Below are 22,609 nucleotides of genomic sequence, written 5' to 3'. Positions count from 1 at the left end.
TTGGCCTCCTTTCTCTTGCACAAGGGATTTCCGCAATAACAAATAGTGATCAGACCTCTCAACTGAGTATTTGGCACCAGAGAAATCCCAACTCAGCCCCTAGAAATTTGTATTATTCTTCTTGTGCAATTCAACCTCTTGGGATTAATAAATTCAGACTTCTTGCTGCCTATAGAACACGGCCTCTGCTAGAATTAAAACTCCAGAAATGATAAGCTTTGAACTTGGGTATGTATGCTGTAAGGTGTACAGGAATGCAGCCCACTTACTTTGTAGTAACTCGACCCCCTGTTCTGATCAAAGGCTTAGCAACAAATGTAAGGAATCGGCCTGCTATCCAATGCACCAAATGTGAAATAGATCTTAAATATTATCCTGAGCGAATGGCATTGCAAAACCCAACTCGCCTCTATATAACTTGCGCACTCCTCTGAACAATGTGGCCATTGATGAGACAGTAAGAACTTCAGGAAATCTATCCCTTGGAGATAGTAATCCTGCAAACACTAAGTCAAACTTGCTTACACCTGCATTACACATAAATGGAAAATCTGAAATGATTTCCCCCAATAGCTAACTAGGGTGGCACTCGAAGTCCAACGAAATTAGTTTAGAGTTTCGCTTGAAACTCCCTTGAGTTTCTTCCCAATGTCAAATAAAAATGATAGGAATATAATACTTTTCCATTGAGTTCCTCCTGTAGGTTTTAACCCTGTACAAAAATTACCTGCATATGAATTCTTAAACAAAGAAAATAAACAATGCGAGAGCATAACCCATAAAACACATATGCACAGAGATTTTTCCCTGGATCCCAAAACCGGGACTACCAGCTTGATTTTTCATTATGTTCCTTTCAATGTTACAATACATATTTATACATGCCGAAGCATCCAATACCATGGACCGAAAACCATCGCGTCCAATACCATGGACCGAAAACCATCGCGTCCAATACCATGGACCGAAAACCATCGCGTCCAAAAAACATGTGTGAAAATCATGCACAAAACCATAGGTGGGTCCGCCCAACCTAACATATGGTCCAAAACCAAAATTTTCCAGGGCGCTGCCCCGGACCCCATAAAGTGGGGTTACGGGTGCCCTTCAAACCCCCTATTAACTACGTGGAAAGAATATAACACAACCCAACAATCCTCCCTTTGTAATTCTTCATGGAGCCTTGCTTTAGCTTCTAGATACTCCCTTTTTCCTTATTATTATATTGGTGGGGGCCATTTTCCACTTTTTGCCACCATTTAAATAAAATAATAATTTTTCGCCATTCCAGTAAAATAATAATTTCCTTCCATTCCCCAATAAAATATTACTACACCGTCATTCTCCAAAATAATAATTTACCTCCCTTCTCTAATAAAATATTATTTTGCCGCCATTCTCCATTAAAATAATAATTTCCACTTTTCCTTCACAAAAATAATATTTTCTTCTTTTTATTTAATATATCCAAAATTTTGCAAAATCCCTAAGTGATTTTTGCATGGACAAAATGGGAACATCACATCGAATCGAATTTAATTCTGGTCGAATTCGAACTCGAACCCTAACCATGTGACATTGTGTAGATCTGATAGTCACAGGGTCTATCTAAGAGAGTCCCTATTGGATTGTTTGCTCCCTTCTTTTCTCTTGATCTTAGTGGCATATCACTATAAGTGATTCACCAAGTCCCATGTGACATCAGTGCCTAGACCTATGTGGTGGCACAAGTTACAACCAATAAAGTGATACCCATGAGGGCTTATGAGAGGCGTTGTTTAGGGCATAGTTTTGCCACTCAACCCTCCATCTGCTTGAGTACTTAGAAATCCATAACCGGACTCTTCCCGATGACCTCAAGTGTTGGGAAAGTTCTCTTAGATGTTTGGCTTCTGCTAGGATTGCACATCTAAGCTTCCACCCAGGTTTCTCTCCAGAAGAGATTAATAGATAGTGTATATCATTTCCTTCCTGGTCTTTGATAACTTTGTTAGGGAGTCTAATTCTTCCTCCTCCCCTTATTTTACTTCTGCTTCTTGCTACGATGTGCCTTGACATCTGTACTCTTTGCTCACTGTGGGTTTTGCGTTTGCATTACTTTTTTAATTACTATTGGCTGGCTCTGTAGCTCTTTTTATACTCTTTGTAGTTTAGCAATATGAATTGCTTTTGTATTCTCACCATGTGTTTGCACTGAGTCCCATTGACCTATTGAGGTCATTTGTTGGCCATTAATAATTTGTTTATCTTCACCTTAGTCACAAGTTCGTTGACATGTCTGACGAGAGTGTCCAGTGTTGTCCAAGATAGAGTGAAAATTGAGGCTGACTTTCAAGTCTTAATAATGGTCTATTTATCATTAGCCACCTTTAGAAAAACATACGAATTTGTTTACTAAGTTATTGGAGGATGGAGGAATTGCTATAATTTGATGGTTATGACAATGTTCTGACAAATATATATATATATATATATATATATATATATATTTTTATTGTCATTTATATAGAATTTTAATATCTATTTGAAAGCAACTCCTTTTATTGCTTATTTAGTGTAGGCCATATACATAGCTGACAGGAAGGTAGATCCTTATGGCAGTAAATTCATATCACAGAAGAATGGAATTTTTGTATCAGATTGAGAGGTGCTATGATGTCAGTGGTTTGCAAAGAGTACTTAACTCGTTGATAAATCTGGCATTTTGAATGGTCTTGTTTTGAACCAAATGATCAGGAATTTGATCAGATTGGCATTCATAGTGAGACATGGCTGTTTAAATTTTTCTTTTTGTTGCTTTGCCACACTGGATATTTTCGGTGTAGGCCAATAGGAAAATTTATCAGTGGAGAGCTTGTTTTGGATCTTGGAATTTGCTTTGTTCTTCAGAGTTATATTTGTAGAATCAATGTATGTATGGAAATGGTGATCTTTTTCGTATTTTTGGGAAGCAATGCATAATTTATATTTCTGAGCAACACTGTTAATGAAATGGTAATTGATCTTTCACAGGCTGAAGTTAATAGGCTAGCTGTATCAAATGATAAATGCACAGAAAGCAATGAAGATGTTCATGTAGATGCTAACCAAAAGGCAGGGCAAGAAACGAATATAGTAGAAGGTGAAGATTCTGAGAGCATGCAGCATCATTTGCTTTTACTACAGGTATGTAAACGTTAGAGTTTGGAAAAAAATGATTCCTAGTCTTTAGAATTAGAGGAATTCCTTGAAACTTTTTGTACATGGCATGGCCAGGGTGGAATTTTTTTCAGTCAAAATTTTGACCAGAGTCATGAATGGTTTTACCATTTAGGTGATTCCTTTCTGGTGGCCCTTAATGAATGTTGTTCTGGTGATCTACAATGAATATTAGGAGAAATTATAGTTTATTCTTCGCTTTCATGTCTCTACTTTCAAGTCTCAACTCATAGCATGCATATGGTGCTTTAATAAATAATGCACTCAATGCTGCGTCTTTAATATTTGTAATTTCAATGTTGTTTAAACTTGAATTCAGATCTTTAGAATATCACTTAACTACATATTTTTCATTAAAGGTGACACAAATTTAATATATTGCACTAAATACTGTATGTCACCATTCTGCTTCTTCTGCTTTGATTCTTGCAGTTGATTGCGAGTAGGATTGGCTGCAAACCAGAAGAAATATGCGATTTTGAATTACAACTATGTGATACACAACCAAGTGTAATTGCTGGCATTGCAAAGGAATTCATATTTTCAGGCCGTCTTGATAACCTTTGCATGTCATTCTGTGCACTAAAGGTGAGCAATTTTTTTTTGATTGCTCTCAAGGAATTTTATATAAAGTTATTCGTATCTGTCTATTCTTTGATGTTCTATAATTGTTTCTTTCCTGCCGGTGTCCATTGCTTTGATGGAAAAATTGTTTAGTTAGGACAGGCATGGTAGCATAGATAATGTATTATTAGTAGCTGCATTTTCCAGCTCCTAGAGTCTAGAGACACAAGGACAAAAGTGTTTGATACAGTTGCATGGACTCATCTATCCTAGTTTCAGCCACACGCACGTCTTGGCAGATTTAATTCTTTATAAGGGAAAATTGTTGCAGTTCTGCAACTATAGTTTAAAAAGTTTCACCTTTTCATATCTACACTGAGGTGCACTTATGCAACACTTTACCACCATAGCAATGCACTTAGAAACAAACATTATTTTAAAGAAATTCATGAATCATGATCTTACACAGGAAATAATTGATAGCAATGTTTTAAAACTCCGACTCCGGTTCGGAAACGGCCGAGGTCGGCTTCAATTACGAGTCTGACTCAGTATCGACTCGGCTGGTTTGATTTCAATCACTCGGTCGTTGTAAAAAATACATTAAATATAATTTATTATTATTGTTATTAAAAACATAATTTTAAAGATTTTGATTCACGTTTCCAAACACAAAGCTTTAGAATATAGAGAGAATACAACATATGATCAAAGTAGTCTCATGAATATATCCATTATATCAAAATGGCACCCAGTGCACTGTCCAATACAAAGTTCATACTTAGCTACCAATGCTAGGATTCTTTTCTGCCTCAGCCCAAGGACAATCACTAGACTACAACAACAATAATACCAATTCTCTGCAGCCAATCGTAGCTTCCCAAATGATAAGCCAATGAACTGATCAACAGATGTCTTCAAATTTGTGCCTTTGCTACAGGACGACCTGTCTCATGCTTCTACCTAGACTGCTGGAGATGATTTCAATCAGAGGTAAATATTTATCTATTAGTCCATAACAATCAGAGGTAAATATGTATCTATTATTCCATTGCTAGAATGTTTGCCTTTTTAAAAACATTGTATGGCTCAATGCATTGTTTCAATTTTCTAATTCATGCCACTAGGATAACCATACTTCGGCCTTGTAATTTTCAAAACTTTCTCACATTGATAGATTACTTTAGGTCTATAAATATGCAATAAACAACAACCCAACTGTTGATATGCAGGAGGTAGAACAACTTTTGACAAATGTGCTTCAGGATCTTTTTCAAAGAGCCGAGCCGGCCGGGTTGTTACCGAGCCGGCTGGTTGTTACCGAGCCGGCCGGTTGTTACCGAGCCGACTGAGTTGTTACCGAGCCGACCAAGTTGTTACCGAGCCGACCGAGTTATTATCGAGTCGGCTGGGTCAATGACTAGCTAGGCCGGCCCGGTAACAACTCGGCCAACTGTTCCGTTTCGGCCACCACACTGGCCAACAGTTCCGTTCCGGTCATCGGGCTGGCCAACTGTTCCGTTCCGGCCATCGGGCTGGCCAACCGTTCCATTCCGGCCACCGTGCTGGCCAACCGTTCCGTTCCGGCCACTGGGTTGGCCAACCGTTCCGTTTCGGCCACCGGGTTGGCCAACCGTTCCGTTCCGGCCACCGAGCTGGCCAATCGTTCTGTTCTGGCTCGGTAACAGCTTTGCCAACCGTTTCATTTCGGTTTAGCTCGGCTGAGTCGGAGTCAACTCAACGATTTTTTAAAACAATGATTGATAGTAGAAGGCAGCCTGCATTTACTTTTTTATTTTCTATTTATTTTTAACATACAAGCAGAAGTTCTATTGTATTTACCATAACCAGTTCAATTATACATGCCTCTCCCCATAGACAGTTGGAAGAACTAGCTGGAAATGTGGGTTAAACTGTTACAACCGAGGGTCAATAATGATCTTTATTCTATGAAAGCTATATAAAACCATTATCAAAAAGTAACCAGATAGAGTGTGAACTTGAAATCCAACTGTCTCATACTTCTTCACCCCGATGATTGGCTCGTGGGGCTCGGTTCCAATCCTTTGTTCCTTGCTCTTTGCAGAGGTTTCCCCTGTTGCATGCCTCTCAGAGGCTTCATTCCTTTGGAGAAGGAATTGGTAATTCTCATTGAGCTTCCTTAGCTCAACATAGATATCTCTGAGAACCTCAGTGTTCCTTTCCTCAAGTTCATCATAGTGCCAGACTACATATTCCTTTGTTTGCTAATACAACTCTAGAAATCTGGAGAACTTTGTAGTTCTGCTCAATGTTGCACGAAGCAGGGACGTTTTTGGAAGCGAAGCGTTGGAAGCGTCTATTATATATATATATATATATTTTGCATTTATATTAAAAAAACATTCAAAATATCAAATTAGTTTTAGAAGATATGAAAACATGCATATTTGTACATAAATCACGATATATATGGCATCCATTGTACATCAATGATTAATTATTCAAGCATCAACTAGCTAGACTCTAGCAATTATAAACATACATCAATTTTTTAAGAATATCATAGATTATAGAAGGTAGGAAGTACCAACATTTTAAGCATTTAATAGAAAGTAGACATGTAGAAGATAAATTCATAAAACATTCAAATAACTTATCTAGCAAGTGAGCAACTGTCAACATGAGTCATGATCAAATTCAAATAGTAATGTTTACAAAATGGGCCACTTGGTCACCACCAACTACACATTGAACTAGGAAGACTTAAAAGTTCAAATTCACAACACTAAAGTCTAACACTCTAATCTATCATCTATAGAGTCTAGGCTATGACAAAAGTAGTGAACTGTGAATATATCTACTAATCTCTCCTCCTTACACCATGACCACTACATGAGCCTCCATGTGGTGGCATTGAAGAAGATGGTGGTCGTGGAAGTTGTGGAACTAAATATGAAGCCCATGTTGCTGCCGTTGAAGAATGGAACCTAGGGACCATGGGACCGGATGGGGTGCCGTCTCATATCGATCATCATCATCCTAGATAAGGTCATCCTCCAATTGCTCTAATTGTGACATTCCATCCTCCAAATTGGCCTCCTCAGGATTTTTGTCCCAAAGCATAAAGTCCTTATTACCTTTTCCTCCTCATAGTAATGGGACAACAATCACAAGTTGTAATGAGCATAAACCAAGCCCTTTGCCCGATTTACATTTAACTTGTTACTTTTAACACTGTGGATGAAACTATAGGTGCTCCAATGCCTCTCTACAGAAGAAGTGTTTACCACTTGTGATAGCACTTGTATTGAGAAAGATTATAGAAATGGAGTAGCACTTCCATGCATGTTCCACCGCTCAAGAGAAGACAAATTCCCTTGATCTCTAATTGCATGATTGGTCCCAAATGCACTAGTGCCAAGGATATAGTTGCTCAATAGATTCCATATCATGTCACGCTCCTCATCAGGGACTAATTTATTTAATGCTTTCATATAACCAACAATAACCTCTGGATCTTGGTGTGGCTTTCTCTTGGTCCCCCCACCAAGTGTTGGTGTTGAAATCCATGATGTTTTTCCACCTCTGCACGAATATAATTGTACAAGGTGATATCTCTAGGCTCAACAATGTCTTTAATCTTCCCCAACATGCTATCAATCTGCTCATATACCTCCCCAATTACTGGCCGATCTAAATTTGCAAACTTGATCATGTAATAAATTGGTTTGATGAATTGCAAAACATATTTGACCTGTGACCACAAATAACTATCAAGAACAATGTCCTTGACTATATTAGCACCATCTCTATTAGTGCTCATCTCATCCCATGAATCACATGTCACTATAGTAGTTAAAGCTTGTCTCACCTTCACTAGCCACCTAAAGGTGAGGTAATAGCCCGCAAATCTAGTTTTTGAAAGTTTAAGCAACTACAACTTGGAGTAAGTGCTATAAAAATAGTTGACCCTTGTATGCCTTGTGACATATTTAATGAGTTTCTTCGCTTCCTTGTAAAGCTGATTAATCAATCCACATTCTTTATGCTTCACAATGTCATGCATCAATAGGTTCAATGTGTGCACTAAGCACCTAGACTAAGAGATGTGTGGATGAGTACGCTCAATGATTTTTCTTGCTCCCTTACAGTATGCTGCATTATTCATGATCACTTGAACCACATTATTAGGACCAACATCATTGATTGTTTTCAATAGGAGATTTGCAATGTTTGGAGAAAATGCAGTGATGGAGGAGTCGTCATGACTTGCAAGAAACACGTCAAGAACAATGTCATTGCCTATATTAGCACCATCTCTATTAGTGCTCATCTCATCCCATGAATCACATGCCACCATAGCAGTTAAAGCTTGTCTCACCTTCAATAGTCGCCTAAAGGTGAGGTAATAGCTTGAAAATCTAGTTTTTGAAAGTTTAAGAAACTGCAACTTGGAGTAAGTGCCATAAAAGTAGTTGACCCTGTTATGCCATGTGACATATTTAATGAGTTGCTTCCCTTTCTTGTAACGCTGATTAATCCATCCACATTCTTTATGCTTCAAAATATCATGCATCAATAGGTTCAATGTGTGCACCAAGCACCTAGACCAAGAGATGTGTGGATGAGTATGCTCAATGATTTTTCCTACTCCCTTACAATATGCTGCAATATTGGTGATCACTTGAACCACATTATTAGGACCAACATCATTGAGTGTTTTCAATAGGAGATCTGCAATGTTTTGAGAAGATGCAGTGATGGAGGAGTCATGGATTGCAAGAAACATTGCTAGCAGAACAACAAGAACATTTATCAAATGTTGGTTTCTAACATTTGATACCCCACAATCTGTAATGATCCTAAACAGGAATGTAAGTGATATACAAAGCATGCAAACTATCTAGCAATTAGAAAAACGAAATATACATTAAGCACCCATGGAAACACTAGAAATAGAGAACTGTTGAGCCGTTTTATTACTTCTTCAGGAGAAAAATACAATAGTAAAATAGAATGGGGCACCTAGGCTTGTCTCAATGGACAAGCATGACAAAACCCAGGTGAGAAAATGCTGAATTGAAGTCTGCTACAACTGCTGCACCAAAATGAACTACGTTGCCCCAGAAAACTGCTCTGTCTGTTAACTTCGAAGGGTTGGAATCACTGCTTCCTGTGCTTAGAAAATTATGGGATTTCAGCTCTTTGCTCCTTGGCATAAACCCAAAAAAACCCACGAATGAATTGGCCAAATTTTGACCTCGGAATTTTGGCCTAAATTCCTCTTAGCTTCTCTAGCTGCTGGTTGTGTTGGGATCCTTGTTTGCTCTGCCCAGAAAATTATATAAAATCAGGAGTGTGATTCTTGCCCAAAACCGAGAAAAACCCAGAAAGGGTTTACCTTGGTTCCAACCTTCAAAAATAGACTTTTCACAACTTGGCCCTCCTCCAATTTCGAATTCTGTCGCTGTGGTTGATCATGTCAATCTTTGCTCTCCCAACTCCAACAATCCTCCTCAAATGGCCCTCCAAGTGATCTCCTACTTCTCTCGGCTAGCTCCAACTCTACAATTCTGTCCTCCAACTCCCACGTGAGCCTAGTGGCGGCTCTCTGCACAAGGCCCGGGTAACTGTAAATCGAACTGCTGGGATCCTGGCTCTGTTGTCTCCAAAACTCACAAGAAATACTGACACTTTGTTGCTCTCCCAATCCTCTAACTCTCCCGGCAAATGCTTGATCACTAATAGCTCCAAACTCCCCCTACGTATTCTCCAGCTAGCTAGAAATACGCACTTCCTGTTGTGGCTAAATGGTAGTGTTGTACACACTCCCGGAACTCCTGAAATACTTATGGAATTGCCTCTCTAGGGCGAGCACGGATGGTCCCCCGAATTAGAGGTTGAATCTCCCACTTGAGAGGTTCGTGGCTAAACAGCTGGTTGACTCAGCTAAACAATAGAGCGAACAATCAAGTAATTTTGATTGCAAGGCGTAAGAATGAATCCAAAATGAGAGTCGCTCCCTCCTTATAACTCCTTGGGCCTCCCTAGCCTCATGTGGGCCCCTCCATCCACCTATTCGATTTTCCCTCCAAGCTATTTGAATGGGCCAATTCGAACTCCCATGTGGGTGGCCCCCACATTCCACTAGCAACCAAATAAAGTTGAATTGCCTCTTAAGTCCCCGAGTCGAAAATTATGGGTTCTCTTCCTTAGCCAAAATTGTGCAAAATTGTGTAGCAACACCTTGTTACAAATGTGCTTGAGAAGGGACATGACACAATCTGCCTCCTCATTTGTAAAATGTGTCAAATCTCTTTGAACCTTTGCTTTTTCTTTGTCTAATAACACAGTTCTAGCGTTCTCATATTTGGGGCCCTTGTATCCTTTTGGGGCTTCATTGATGGCCTTAATCAAATAATACTAGTAGGAAAAGTGAAGCACATTGAATGATATACCACAAGCACAAAGAAACCCGACCACTTTTTGAAAAGTGTAACTAGGTTCGATATACTTAGAATAAATGGACAATGACTCTGAGAACTAAGTCATGAGGTATACCTTTGATTTTGGTATTGTGTGTTGATTAATTTTTGACAGGAGGAGAACCTCTTATCCTCTAGTGTAAGAGGGAGTTAGCTTTTGAATTTGAAATGAAAGACCTTGGTTTGATGCAAAGACTTGGTGAAATTTATCTTTCTCAAGGAAAATATGTTGTTAAACTTCTTGAAAGATTTTCTATGGTAGAATGTAAGTTCATGCATACTCTTATGGAAATGTGTTAATTTTAGGGATGTTCTATGCTTAAGAGCAATTTACTTCAATTTCTTTAGTAGCCCAATATCAATATCCAGTTTAGCAATCACATCAACATGATATTAAAGTGCAAATAGAACACAAACAAAAACAGTAGAAGACAAGAGGACACAAGATGTGGCACTAGCCAGGGACAAACCCCAATGTGGGGAAACCCTTGATTAATTCTTCTTATATTCTTCAATAGTTCAGCAGAGAGAGATAACACAAATTACAAATCTGATAATTTATGACAGCGACAAGAAGCCCTAACCGGAAAAGTCAACGTTGGTAAAACATGGCAGAATTCTTCCTCTAAACAGCTCGGTCAAACCCATTCAACTTTGGCCTCCAACAACAACCCCAATCAGCCCAAAACAGTGTGAAAAGTCCAGTCAAAAATTGCTCAACGAAAGTCAAACTACAGCCAGCCCTAGGGCAGTCAACATTGGTAAAGTGAGAGGTCAGATTGCCTCGGTTTTAGTGCCCAGATATGCGGCCTACTAGGACAGAGTTGCCTCACCCAAACTGCAATCAAAACACGTCAACGCAAGAGGTCAACGTGGTCAAACAACAATCTTGCGATTCGGTCGATGCTGGTCAACACAATCAAACAAAAAATCGTCCTTCTTCCTTCGCATGTGTGAGAGACAGTTGCCCAGATTTGTGTACCCAATCACAAGAGGAGAGAGAAAGATGATGAGATGAGATGATGATAAAATTACTTGAGGTCTCCTTTTATATGCAATGTTGAGGATGAGTTGGGGGTTTGAATGCTTGTTTTGCTTGCTGGCTGACCTTGACAATTTGTCCATAATATAAATAAATTTATATCTTCATTTGTACATGTCGGAATCAAATGATCTTTAGATCAATCCTACACCTCTCGGAGAGAGGAATCCGAGAAAAATATCAGCTGTCATAAATAAGATGACCCATGTGGAGTTTGGCCCTAGTTGCCAATTTTAACACTCCCTCTCAACTTGGGAGAACTCCATCTGCTAATCCATTTGCCAGTCGGTACTATCTCTGCCATCAATGCAGTGCTCTGCTGAACTATGAAGAAGAAGAAGTGATCGAGAATGTATCATACCATTCTCTACTGACCCGAAGTCAGTCCCAGATAAAAGAGAGTGTCTCATACCACTATTACTGACCCGAAGTCAGTGCTAATCAAAAGAGAGTGTCTCAAACCACTCTTATTGACCTGAAGTTAGTTCCAGTTGATCCCAGATCAATATCGGTCATCCTAGCATAGGGAGTACGGTAGTACACGATGCGTCTATCGGTAGTACTATGGTTCCTATCCCCATTTCCCTACTCATTGGCCAGATGAGAGGTACTTCCCATGAGTCCCAGACTGCATGGGTAGGATGTCTTAGCAGGAGAAGGATGAACCACTCATCCTACCTACATGTCGCCAAGCGGTATCACAGGGGAAGGATGAACCACTCACCCTGTACACAACAAACCACTAGGGGATGGCTGAACCACTCACCCTATGGTTGCTCATCGCTCCAAGAAGTACCCCAACCCCCCGGAGCTCCCAGAGCTCAATGTCCATATCATACAGGACCCTCACAAGAGGGTCTCTCCATGACTCCAAGTCGTTCTCGGAAGATCAAGAACTTGAACTTCCGCAGGGGCTTTGTCAGAATATTGGCGACCTGCTCATCAGTCCCAATGTGATGGAGCCTTATTGCTCCTTGTTGTACCATATCCTGGATAAAGTGGTATCTGATATCTATATGCTTGGAGCAATCATGAAACGCGGGATTCTTTGATAATCAGATCCCACTCTGGTTGTTGCAAAGGATCACGATGGTATCCAAACAACTCACTGAAGAGCTTCCTCAACGAGACAACTTCACAGGAGGCCATACTAGCAGCTATGTATTCGACCTTGGCGGTCTCAAGGCAACCGATTTCTGCTTCTTGCTCATCTAGGATATCGAAGCAGAACCCAAAGAAAAACAACATCAAGAAGTGCTCTTGCGATCCACAACACTGCGAGCCCAATAAACATTAGAATATCTATGCAACCTCACATCTCCGACAGTGTACCTCAGTCCATGAGTGTTTGTGCCCCGAAGATATCTCAGAAGATTCTTGGCAGCAATCCAATGTATATCATAAGGCTCAACCATATATTAGCTCAACGTGTTAACTGCAAAACATATGTCTGGACAGGAGTTCACCAAGAACATCAGTGCTTCTATGAGTTGACGATACTCAGAAGCATTTCCCAATTTAGGTCAGGCAACACTACCACATAACTTCTTAAAGTTAAGTTCCATCGGGGTAGTCACAGGGTTGCAGTCCACCATCCCAAATCTTTCTAGTATCTTCACAACATATTTTCCTTAAGATAGGAAAATTTCTCCTGGCTTTTGCTAGACTTCCAACCCTAGGAAGTAGTGCATTAGTCTTAGGTCCTTCATCTCAAATTCAGAAGCCAACTCCCTCTTACATTTGTGAATGAGGGGGTTTGCACGCGTCAGAAAAGAGGTTGTTCTCAAAAAGTACCAATATGAGATGTTTATCATTTTCAACCTTAAAGTAAAGGTTTGGATCGACTTCACTTCTAGTGAATCTCAGCTTCATCAGATAACTATCAATCCTCTCATACCAAGCCCGGGGTGCTTGCTTCAAGCCATAGAGAGCTTTCTTCAACCTGCATACATGAGATTCCCTGTCATGAACCTCAAGCCCCTTGTGTTGTTCCATATAGACTTTCTCTTTCATTGAACCATGCAAGAAAGTGGTCTTGACATCCATCTGATGTAGGTTCCATCCTTGCGAGGCAGCAAGGGCTATGATCGAGCAGATGGTGGTGTATCGGGCAATGGATGCAAATATCTCATCGTAATCTACACCTTCCTTTTGAGAGAAGCCTCGAGCAACAAAGCGAGCCTTGAAATTTTCTGCACTTCCATCAACTCCATGCTTGATTTTGTAGAGCCACTTAGAGGTGACAACTGATTTGTCCTGGGGTCTAGGGACCACATCCTAGACATCATTATTCATAATTGACTCGTATTCTTCATTCATAGCATCCTTCCATACTTGTTGCTTCACGACTTCTTCAAATGATGAAGGCTCATTTTGAATGATAATGCTCATGACGGTCAAGTATCCTTGATCCCTGTTCGGCTTCTTGCTTTCACGGAAAGTCCCCCTTGGTGCAATATGTCTCTCGGCATCTTCGAGAGTCTCCCCAAGCCATGAAGGTCTCCTCTCGGAGGAGGAGGAGGATCAATAAGATCCATAGGTTCATCAACATCTGTCATCGTTTCATCTTCTTTTGCACCCTGTTTTCCGGTGTCAGCTCCTTTGTCTTTCCCTGGGATAGGAAGGTTGTTGATCTTGCCGAGGGCCATATCTTCGTCAAAGGTGATATCATGACTTATCTCAACTTCCCGTTGACTAGCCACATAAATTCTATAACCTTTAGAATTTTCACTGTAGCCCACAAAGATTCCTTTCTTTTTGGATGCACCCAATTTGCTTCTTTTCTCTTTCGGCACATGAAAATATATGAGACTTCCAAAAATTCTAAAATGAGAGACATCAAGTTTCTTACCACTGAAAATTTCTTCGGGAGTCTTGGAGTCCAATGCTTGATGAGGGCATTGGTTTTGAACATACATGACGGTATTTGTAGCTTCAGCCCATAGGAACTTCGAAAGCCCTTGATCATGAAGCATGGCAGGAACAACTTCTACAATAGTACGATTCTTCCTTTCAGCCACACCATTCTTCTCAGGAGTGTATGGTGTTGTGGTCTCCTCTTAATGCCAACTTCTTTGCAATAATCATGGAATTCATTTGATTCGTACTCAGTCCCATTATCAATCCTCAATATCTTGATTTTCTTCATGCCCACTGGATTGTTGCAAAACATGTACTGAGATACTTGCATGGAACTATAAATCTAGGATTGAAATATACTGCTAAAAATGTAAGACTTCATGGATACACTGATGCTTATTGGGAAGGTAACTTTGCTGATAGAAAGAGCACTTCTAGGTGCTGCTTTAGCTTGGGATCTGCCATGATCTCTTGGATGACTAGAAAGCAGAAGTTTGTTGCACTAAGTACAGTTGAAGTTGAGTACATCGCTGCTAGCATGGCTAGTCATGTGGAAGTTTGGCTGAGAAAGCTTTTTGGGGAACTATTTGAGCAAGTTCCAGACACAACAGTTATATATTGTGAAAATAAGAGCGAGATTCGTCTTGCAGGAAATCCTGTATTTCATGACAAGTCCAAGCATATTGATATCAAGTATCACTATAACCATGATATGGTGTAGAGAGGAGCAGTGAGGCTCCATCACATCTCCACTGATGATCATATAGCTGACATTCCTACCAAGCCTTTACCGAAAGGGAAGTTCTTGGTTTCTAGAGAGCAACTTGGACTTATGGACGTGACCCTTCCGGGAGGTGGTCATAGCTGATCGAGAACATTGAGTTGCATTTCCCCCCTGTCAGAGCTCACAAGATTAGGGAATGATGCCGGAAAGCTCCGAGGATGAGGGACCTCTTGTGTAGTGTGTGCCACAAGAGTAGGCCTCAGTATGCATCTGACCCACAGTCCGGGATGTGGGAAGAGCCACCTATCTAGTAATAGGTGTAGTGAGACTTGTTTAGGATGTAGGTGTTCCACCACTTGACACTTGGTTGTGTTTGATTATTGTCTGTGTGACTTGTTTGAGTCTTGTCTATGTGATGTCTATGTTTTATCACTTATTTTCTTTGAGATGAAAATTGGTTGAGTATAGTCCTTGTTTATGTGACATGTGATGGTTCTTTCTTTTAGAAATTTGTGTCAAGTGGATGACTCTTCTTTAAATTGCGACTTCATTGTTACAGATGTTACCGAGCAGAGTTGAACTGAGATGAATGAAAGAGATTAGAGGAAGCAAAGATCTTTGGTGTAGAAAGAAATTCCTCCCTCGCTGAGAGGGAGTGTTAAAATTTGACAGCTCATGGGTGAATTTCTCCTAAAAGAAATCATATCTTTCAGTTCCGTTTGAACCACCTAAAATAAAATATCATTTCTAACAATTCTAATATGACTTTCAAAAAATAGTAAGTCACATCTCAATTTGGAAGTGACTTTCCAAAAATAGAAAGTTATGTTTAAATGATCAAGGATGATTATTGAACTGAGACTTCTGTGATCCATATCAATTTTTATGAAGAATCTTCGGCGAAAATCACATAGAAAAACTTATGTCGACGCGTTTCAAACCTTCCAGTGCGGTTCATCATCAGGACAAGTTGAATGAGCAGATCTCGTTTAGGACATTAAATAGACAGGGCAGAGAATCCATGACTCAACGGCTAAAAAATAACAGCTAGAAAATGATAACGGTTGGTTTGACCGAGATAAAGGGAAAATAATAATAATATTATTATTATTATTAAAAATATTTTCTTTTAAAATAAAAATTGATAATAAGTAAATCAAAATTAATAATTTTAAATATGTTGAAAAAATTAAAATGAATTAAATTATATAAAATGAATCACTTTTTAAAATTTTAATAGTTAGTTATACATATCAAAACCTATTATTATTATTAATATTTTCTTTTAAAATTAAAATTACTAATAAGAAAATCAATAAATTTAAATATGTTGAAAAAATAAATTGAATTAACTTAAAATTACTTTTTATAAAAAAATAAAAAAATAAATTTCTAGTTAGTTATAAACGTCAAACATGGTGTAATAAATGAAAAAAATATTATTTCAAATCAATTTAAGGAACCCTTTTAAGTTATTACAAAAAAGACAATACAATAAAATAAAATAAAATTATTACAGTAATAACAATTAATTTAAAGAACGAAAAGTATATTAGTTTTACATTAAAATTAGATTAATTTTAAAATTAATTTTTATGAATTAAAATAAAATTAATACGTAAAGAAAATACATAATTATAAATAAAACTAAATATATTAAGAACCATTAATAGTCTAAATAAATTAACTAATATGAAATTAATTTCAGTGAACAAATTATAATTAAATCAAAATTGAAAAAAAAAGTTAAATATATATATAACCAAAAGTATATTAGTTTTACATTAAAATTAGATAAATTTTAAAATTATTTTTTATGAATTAAAATAAAATTAATACGTAAAGAAAATACATAATTATAAATAAAACTAAATATATTAAGAACCATTAATAGTCTAAATAAATTAACTAATATGAAATTAATTTCAGTGAACAAATTATAATTAAATCAAAATTGAAAAAAAAAGTTAAATATATATATATATAATAAATAGTAATAATAAAAATAAACAAATAAATTGATAGAAATTGCAAACAATAAAAACAAATACTAAGGGAGAGAAAGAAGGAAAACAATTAGGAGGAGAGGGTTGGGACCCAACAACTACTAATCTTCCAGCCATCCTCTCTATTCAGATTGATCGGCCATTTTTTCAATCTCAAGGGCTTCCCTAAATTTCCGGTGATGGAATTGAGACACTCTAGCAATCACACTAGCTTTTTCGATGCAGACATGATGATTGGTTTTCTTTACATGTTTTGCTAACGCGGAATATTTAGTTCTCATATGCTTTAGGTTAGCCGCGTGCTCACTAATCCTTTGATTAATGGAGCGACCAGTCTCACCAATATAGGGGGTCCCACAAGAGCAAGGAATAATATAAACCCCTTTCATGGATTCTCTGCCCTGTCTATTTAATGTGCTAAATGAGATCTGCTCATTCATCTTGTCCTGATGATGAACCGCACTGGAAGGTTCGAAACGCGTCGACATAAATTTTTCTATGTGATTTTCGCCGAAGATCAAGGATGATCTTGACATATGGAATCTACTTTAAAATCAAATCAATCATGATTATACAAGTCAAGAATTAATATTTTTATCCTTACTAGTATTATTATTATTATGATACTATTATTTATAAAGTAGTCTAAAGTCATTCTCCTTTAATGGATTAATAAAAACAAATTCTCTCATGAAATATAATTAAATTGAGAATCTCTTACTTGGCAAATTGAATCTCTCTTGGAATAAAAATAGTAACTCCACATTTAAGAGAATGTAACTCTCCCGCACTAATTCAATGTATAACACAAGTATAACTCATTAAATGCACTTGTAACTTCCTCATTCAATTTGATTTGTAACTCTCACCAAATACTCTCTCTCCCTAATTTGAATTGTAACTCCTCAAGACAAGTGTACCTCTCTCTCTATTCTTGGGATGAGTTACACTTCTCCTCAAGTAACTCCTCCCTCATGGAATTCAATTCTCCTATTATTGGCTCAAGGAATGAATTCGTTTTGTAATTCTCATTTATCATCTATTTAAGCAAGAGCAAGTGTGTGTGCAAGAGAAGTGTGAGAGCAAGTGAGAGTTGAGAGTAACATGTTCATTGTGAAGGAGAAGTAGAGTTGAGTGTGTGCAAGAGAAGTGTGAGAGAAAGTGAAGAGTAAGAGCAAGGGAAGATCTAGAGAAAGTGTGTGAAACAATATTTAATCAAGAGGAGGAGGAGATTTTTTAGCAAAGAGCAAAGACACTTCAGCTGAAAGTTGATCAAACATTAGTGACTTTATTCATTCTCTTTTTCTCTCTCTCTCTCTTTGTACTATGCTGAACAATTGAAAAGATCTAATAGAAGAAGAATCATTTGGGTTTTCCCCTTGTGGGTTTTGCCCTGGTCATTGGACCTAACTCTTAGTGTCTAATATTTTTGCTTGGCTATCTTCATATGACCCTTAAGTTTATGTTCTATCTACAATTGTTGTTCAAAAAAATTGTGCAGAACAAATCTGCATTCTAAGTAATTGTAACAACATAGTACATTCAGTTTTCTGCAAAGTACATTCAACTTTCTGCAAAGTACATTTTAAGTTTTCTAAAAAGTACATTCAACTTTATGCAAAGTACATTCAATTACATTCAGTTTTCTGCAAAATACATTCAATTTTCAGCAAGTACATTTAGTTTTCAGCATAAAACTTTCAAGTTTCTGCAAAGAATTTTTAAATTTCTGTATAGAACTTTCAGATTTTAACAAACATCAACAGAAAGTGCCGACCAGATGTCTTCCCGGGCAATGCTTCACTCACAAAGCCTCAACTCTCCTAGATCAAGTAGATCAAGGATAACCAATCTCTCCTGGTCAAACTGATTGGTAACCAACATGCTATCAACACCTTCGAGAGATTCACTTCCGTGGTCTTCCAGACAACTTGATGTTGCTTCTCAACTTTTCATAGTAGGACTATCAATGAAATCTTTGACAGAAGATTCCTACTTCCCATGCAACAACATATCCTTCGAAATTCATTCTTCAATTAAAACCAAGCTAAAACCAAGCTATGCCCTCCCTCTCAACCAAAAAGCACCTCTTCATCCAGACTCCCTCTTAATCTTAGGGAGATCTATTCTATGGAGGCTTCCACCGGGAGATCAACTTCTTCTTTTCATCATCAGAGAATCTTTCGTGGCTTCCAACCATTTCATCAGAGTTATCCGCATCATGCTTATCACATCAACGATCATTTTCACCATATTGAAGATTGTGTACCTGCACAACTTAGATAACAAGTACAACCAAGTCTATAGAAGCATGGAGTTAGCTGTATCAGAATCACGGAAGCATTTCAACTTTATACATATCAGATACCCAGACTCAATTACAACCAAGAGACATATAACATCTTGCTGGGGACTTTGTCATAAACCCTAGACTACTTCATGAAAATTTACATTCCATTTAAGGTTTCAATGTTTCTTCCAAAGGAATGCAATACCTTACTACAACATATAGCAAACCCTCGAAACAATTCAGACAAATATAAAGCATCCAACAACTTTCAAAATTCATATTTTAGACTTCTCACTAGGGTTTCATACAAATCCTAGGTCTCATACAAAAGAGTCAATCACAACTTAGTCACTTAACATGACCAACTTCCACTAGGGTTAGTTGCAAACCTTAGATTTTCGATCAACCATTAATCCCAATTAAAACCCATATTTCACAAATCTCAAATTATCATATTGGCATCAAAGATTTTTACTTCTACTAAGGTTCAACTCCAAAACCCTAGAATTCCATTTTCACAATCTCAACAATCATTAAATAGATCTCAGGTTGTTATATCACACACACTAGACAATGTAACTACTACCAGGATTTAGTTGCAAAACCCTAGATTTCCAAATATCATCATCCTAGAATCTCAGACAAGGACTTCCATTAAATCCTAAGATTTATGACCATCAATAACGAGGTCAACATACACATCTCGAAATTCATATTCATTCATAATCATATCATATGTCCGACAACATTAATACATCTGACCTAGACCAAGCTAGCGTTTCGACCAAAAGGACATGTCTATATATACCTAGGGTTTCATCATCATGCAAAAGCATTTCCCATCATGTTTTAGTCAAACCCATTTTCACAAATATCAATAGAAGTTAGACACATAACACACTTGATTAGACTAGGGGTTGATCAGACAAACACACATATACCAAGGAAATCATTTTTAAGACAATACAAGGGTCTTGTTCACACATTCCAACAAACCCTAATGAGCTAGGGTTTCAATGCAGAAACATAGCAAACTCAACATTACCAAAACTTCAAAGGTTCAGGATTTTAGACCTTATCATTCAACCCTAACAAGTTAGGTTTTCCTGATCATACCAAAATACCAAACATGACATCATCAATAAAAACTTCAAATAGCCTTTCACAATGCCCCTAAGCAGCTTAGGGTTTCAGACATTCAAATTAGCATACCCTTCGATTAGGGTTTTCCAGAAATTGTCTAGGACTCTACAAAATCAGTTAAGAATATGAATGGGGCGGGTCGTGTTGACCACTACGTATCAACGACCCATAGCAGTACACCCCCTTTTTTCACAAGAGAGATAGTGCCTGATCGATGTGTTTGTGTCGTCCAACTTTCATCATCAACTTGATTGTCATGTTATAATGTAAACCCATTCTGCATGTATATGATGTAAATAATCTCAGCAGATCTGTGTCATGTATGTAATTGCCTAGGTAAACCTATTTTTCTGGTGACGATCTACATTCCGGGAGGTTTTTTGTCTCACCGATCCATTCTTGGATGGTCGGTAGAGTTTTCCTTCAGCCTTACCCCAAAGCCGGAATGAATTTTGTCACCGGGATCTTAGGCGAGTCCTAGTTTTATAGATCGAGTCTATGTAAAAGTGATTTGGGAATAATCCTAACTATTTGGTTAGGTTATTTTATTACAAATTGCTTAGTTTGCTGGATTATATTTGTGTCGCAGAAATGTGTAGTCTGTGAGAGTCTATCTCAGATGGGTTTTCCCCCTTATGATGTAAAAGATATGAAAATGATGATGTAAAGTGTCTTGAGGGTTGGAAAAATAATTTATCTCCCTCATAGGTTAATTAATTAAATTTTCTGGAAAAACATTAATTAAAATCCTAAGTCAGAAATTTGATTAATTACAGGTCCTAGATAAATTTAAATTTTCCAAAGGCAAAATTCGTGGGTCCTTAAAATTCAAATTTTAAAAGGTCCCAAGACTTTGGTAAATTAATTATTTTGCTAAATTTTAAGCTTTTGGTCCATGGGGTTTAAGTCAAAGTCAAATTTTTGAGGAAATTAACTCAATTTTTTAATTTTATTTTTTGAGTTAATTACAATGCATTTAATTGAAAAATTTGAATTTCTTTGAGAATTTAAAATTTCGACGGATGAGATTAAAAGAAAGTTTAATCTTCATCAACGGTTGAGATTGCTTTGACGAGGATCACCCGAACTAGCCGTTGGAGGATTTATCTTTAAATAGGAGGTCATTTGTCCGTCAGTTCATCCGATCTTTGGATCATGTACTAAGCTCTCAAGTTCTCTTGTATACTTTTTTGAATTAATGCAAAAGTCTTTGGGGTTTCAATGTGTTGTAGTGTTCCTCTTCATGAATTTATGGTAACATTGTTTTAATTTCTGCTTAATATTATGTGAAAACTATCAATCAATAGCTCTCTTAGAATAATTTGAATACAAGTATCTTATTCAGTTTGTTGGATCTAGGGTAACATTTTTAATTTTGATTGAAGTAGTAGGTATCACTATTTCTTTAGAATTTTATTGTTGTTCTTTTTCTCTACTTGATTTGATAGTTTATCTAGTGTTTGCAGAAGATCTCTCAGGTTCTCATTGAGCGTTTTGAGATAGTTCTCGGTTTGACTAGCCAACTGTCAACACATATTTTTTGAAGAGCCTACTTCATATAAGCCTCAGGATTTATCTAACGATAATCGTTTTTTGCAGGGTGTTTTTGGGCTAGTACCTCTCTGAAATTTCAAAATCTTTTAAATATTTTGTGGAAATTTTGATAGATCTGGCTATTAAGAGCCTTAGATTATCAGATCTGGGAGCAGAGTTGGACTCATACTCCTCAGATTTGATAGATCTGTAAATTATTTGTATAGATCTGTAAATTATTTGTGTAGATTTGTTATTTACTTGTGTAGATCTAAAATTTTGTAACATAATTTTGAATTTTAACACTTGGGTTTTTTGGATTTTCTCTATTTTTGTACATATTGGGTATTGAGTTTTTCTCTTTTCACTTGTGCATGAATAGATCTGAGAAATCAGCCAAGGAAATCTTCAGATCTGACCTAGATCTAGACTCTGGAGGGCAAGATCTGGGCTGAAAGATTGTGTGCAGGAATATATATGAGAAATAAACCAAGAAAATCTTCAGGTCCAAGCTAGATCTAGGCCCTGCAGGGCAAGATCTGGGCTCAAAGGTTGTTTGCAGGAATAGATGTGAGAAATCAGCCAAGTAAATCTTCAAATCTGAGCTAGATCTAGAACTTAGAGGGCAAGATCTGGGCTCAAAGATTGTTTGCAGGAATAGATCTGAGAAATCAGCCAATTAAATCTTCAGACCTGATATTTTTCAAGAAGATCTGGGGGTTTTGAGACAGATCTAGGCCCTGAAGGGCAATATCTTATCCCTAATCTTTTTACAAGGCTAAT

The 22,609-nt window shown here is 37.5% G+C and overlaps 1 protein-coding gene across 2 annotated transcripts in view; it reads left to right on the top strand.

The window, feature by feature from the left end:
* The window catches only part of LOC149152441 (putative aspartyl aminopeptidase), a 156,142-nt gene that overhangs the window by 44,589 nt on the left and 88,944 nt on the right, over positions 1 to 22,609 (top strand). For both annotated transcript variants that reach the window (XR_016262539.1, XM_089439464.1), the window contains exons 6-7: positions 3,013 to 3,165; positions 3,631 to 3,786. Coding sequence is in view for 1 of the 2 variants with exons in the window: in XM_089439464.1 (XP_089295590.1) it covers positions 3,013 to 3,165; positions 3,631 to 3,786 (309 nt within the window). In the remaining variant the exon portion in view is untranslated. The remainder of the gene's footprint in view (positions 1 to 3,012; positions 3,166 to 3,630; positions 3,787 to 22,609) is intronic.

Source organism: Pinus tabuliformis, chromosome 9 (genome assembly GCF_031772625.1).
Source record: "Pinus tabuliformis cultivar Carrire ecotype Pingquan chromosome 9, CPIR1, whole genome shotgun sequence".
NCBI lineage: Eukaryota > Viridiplantae > Streptophyta > Pinopsida > Pinales > Pinaceae > Pinus > Pinus tabuliformis.
The sequence above is the reverse complement of the archived record's forward strand: the minus strand, read 5'-3'. Positions and strand labels throughout refer to the sequence as shown.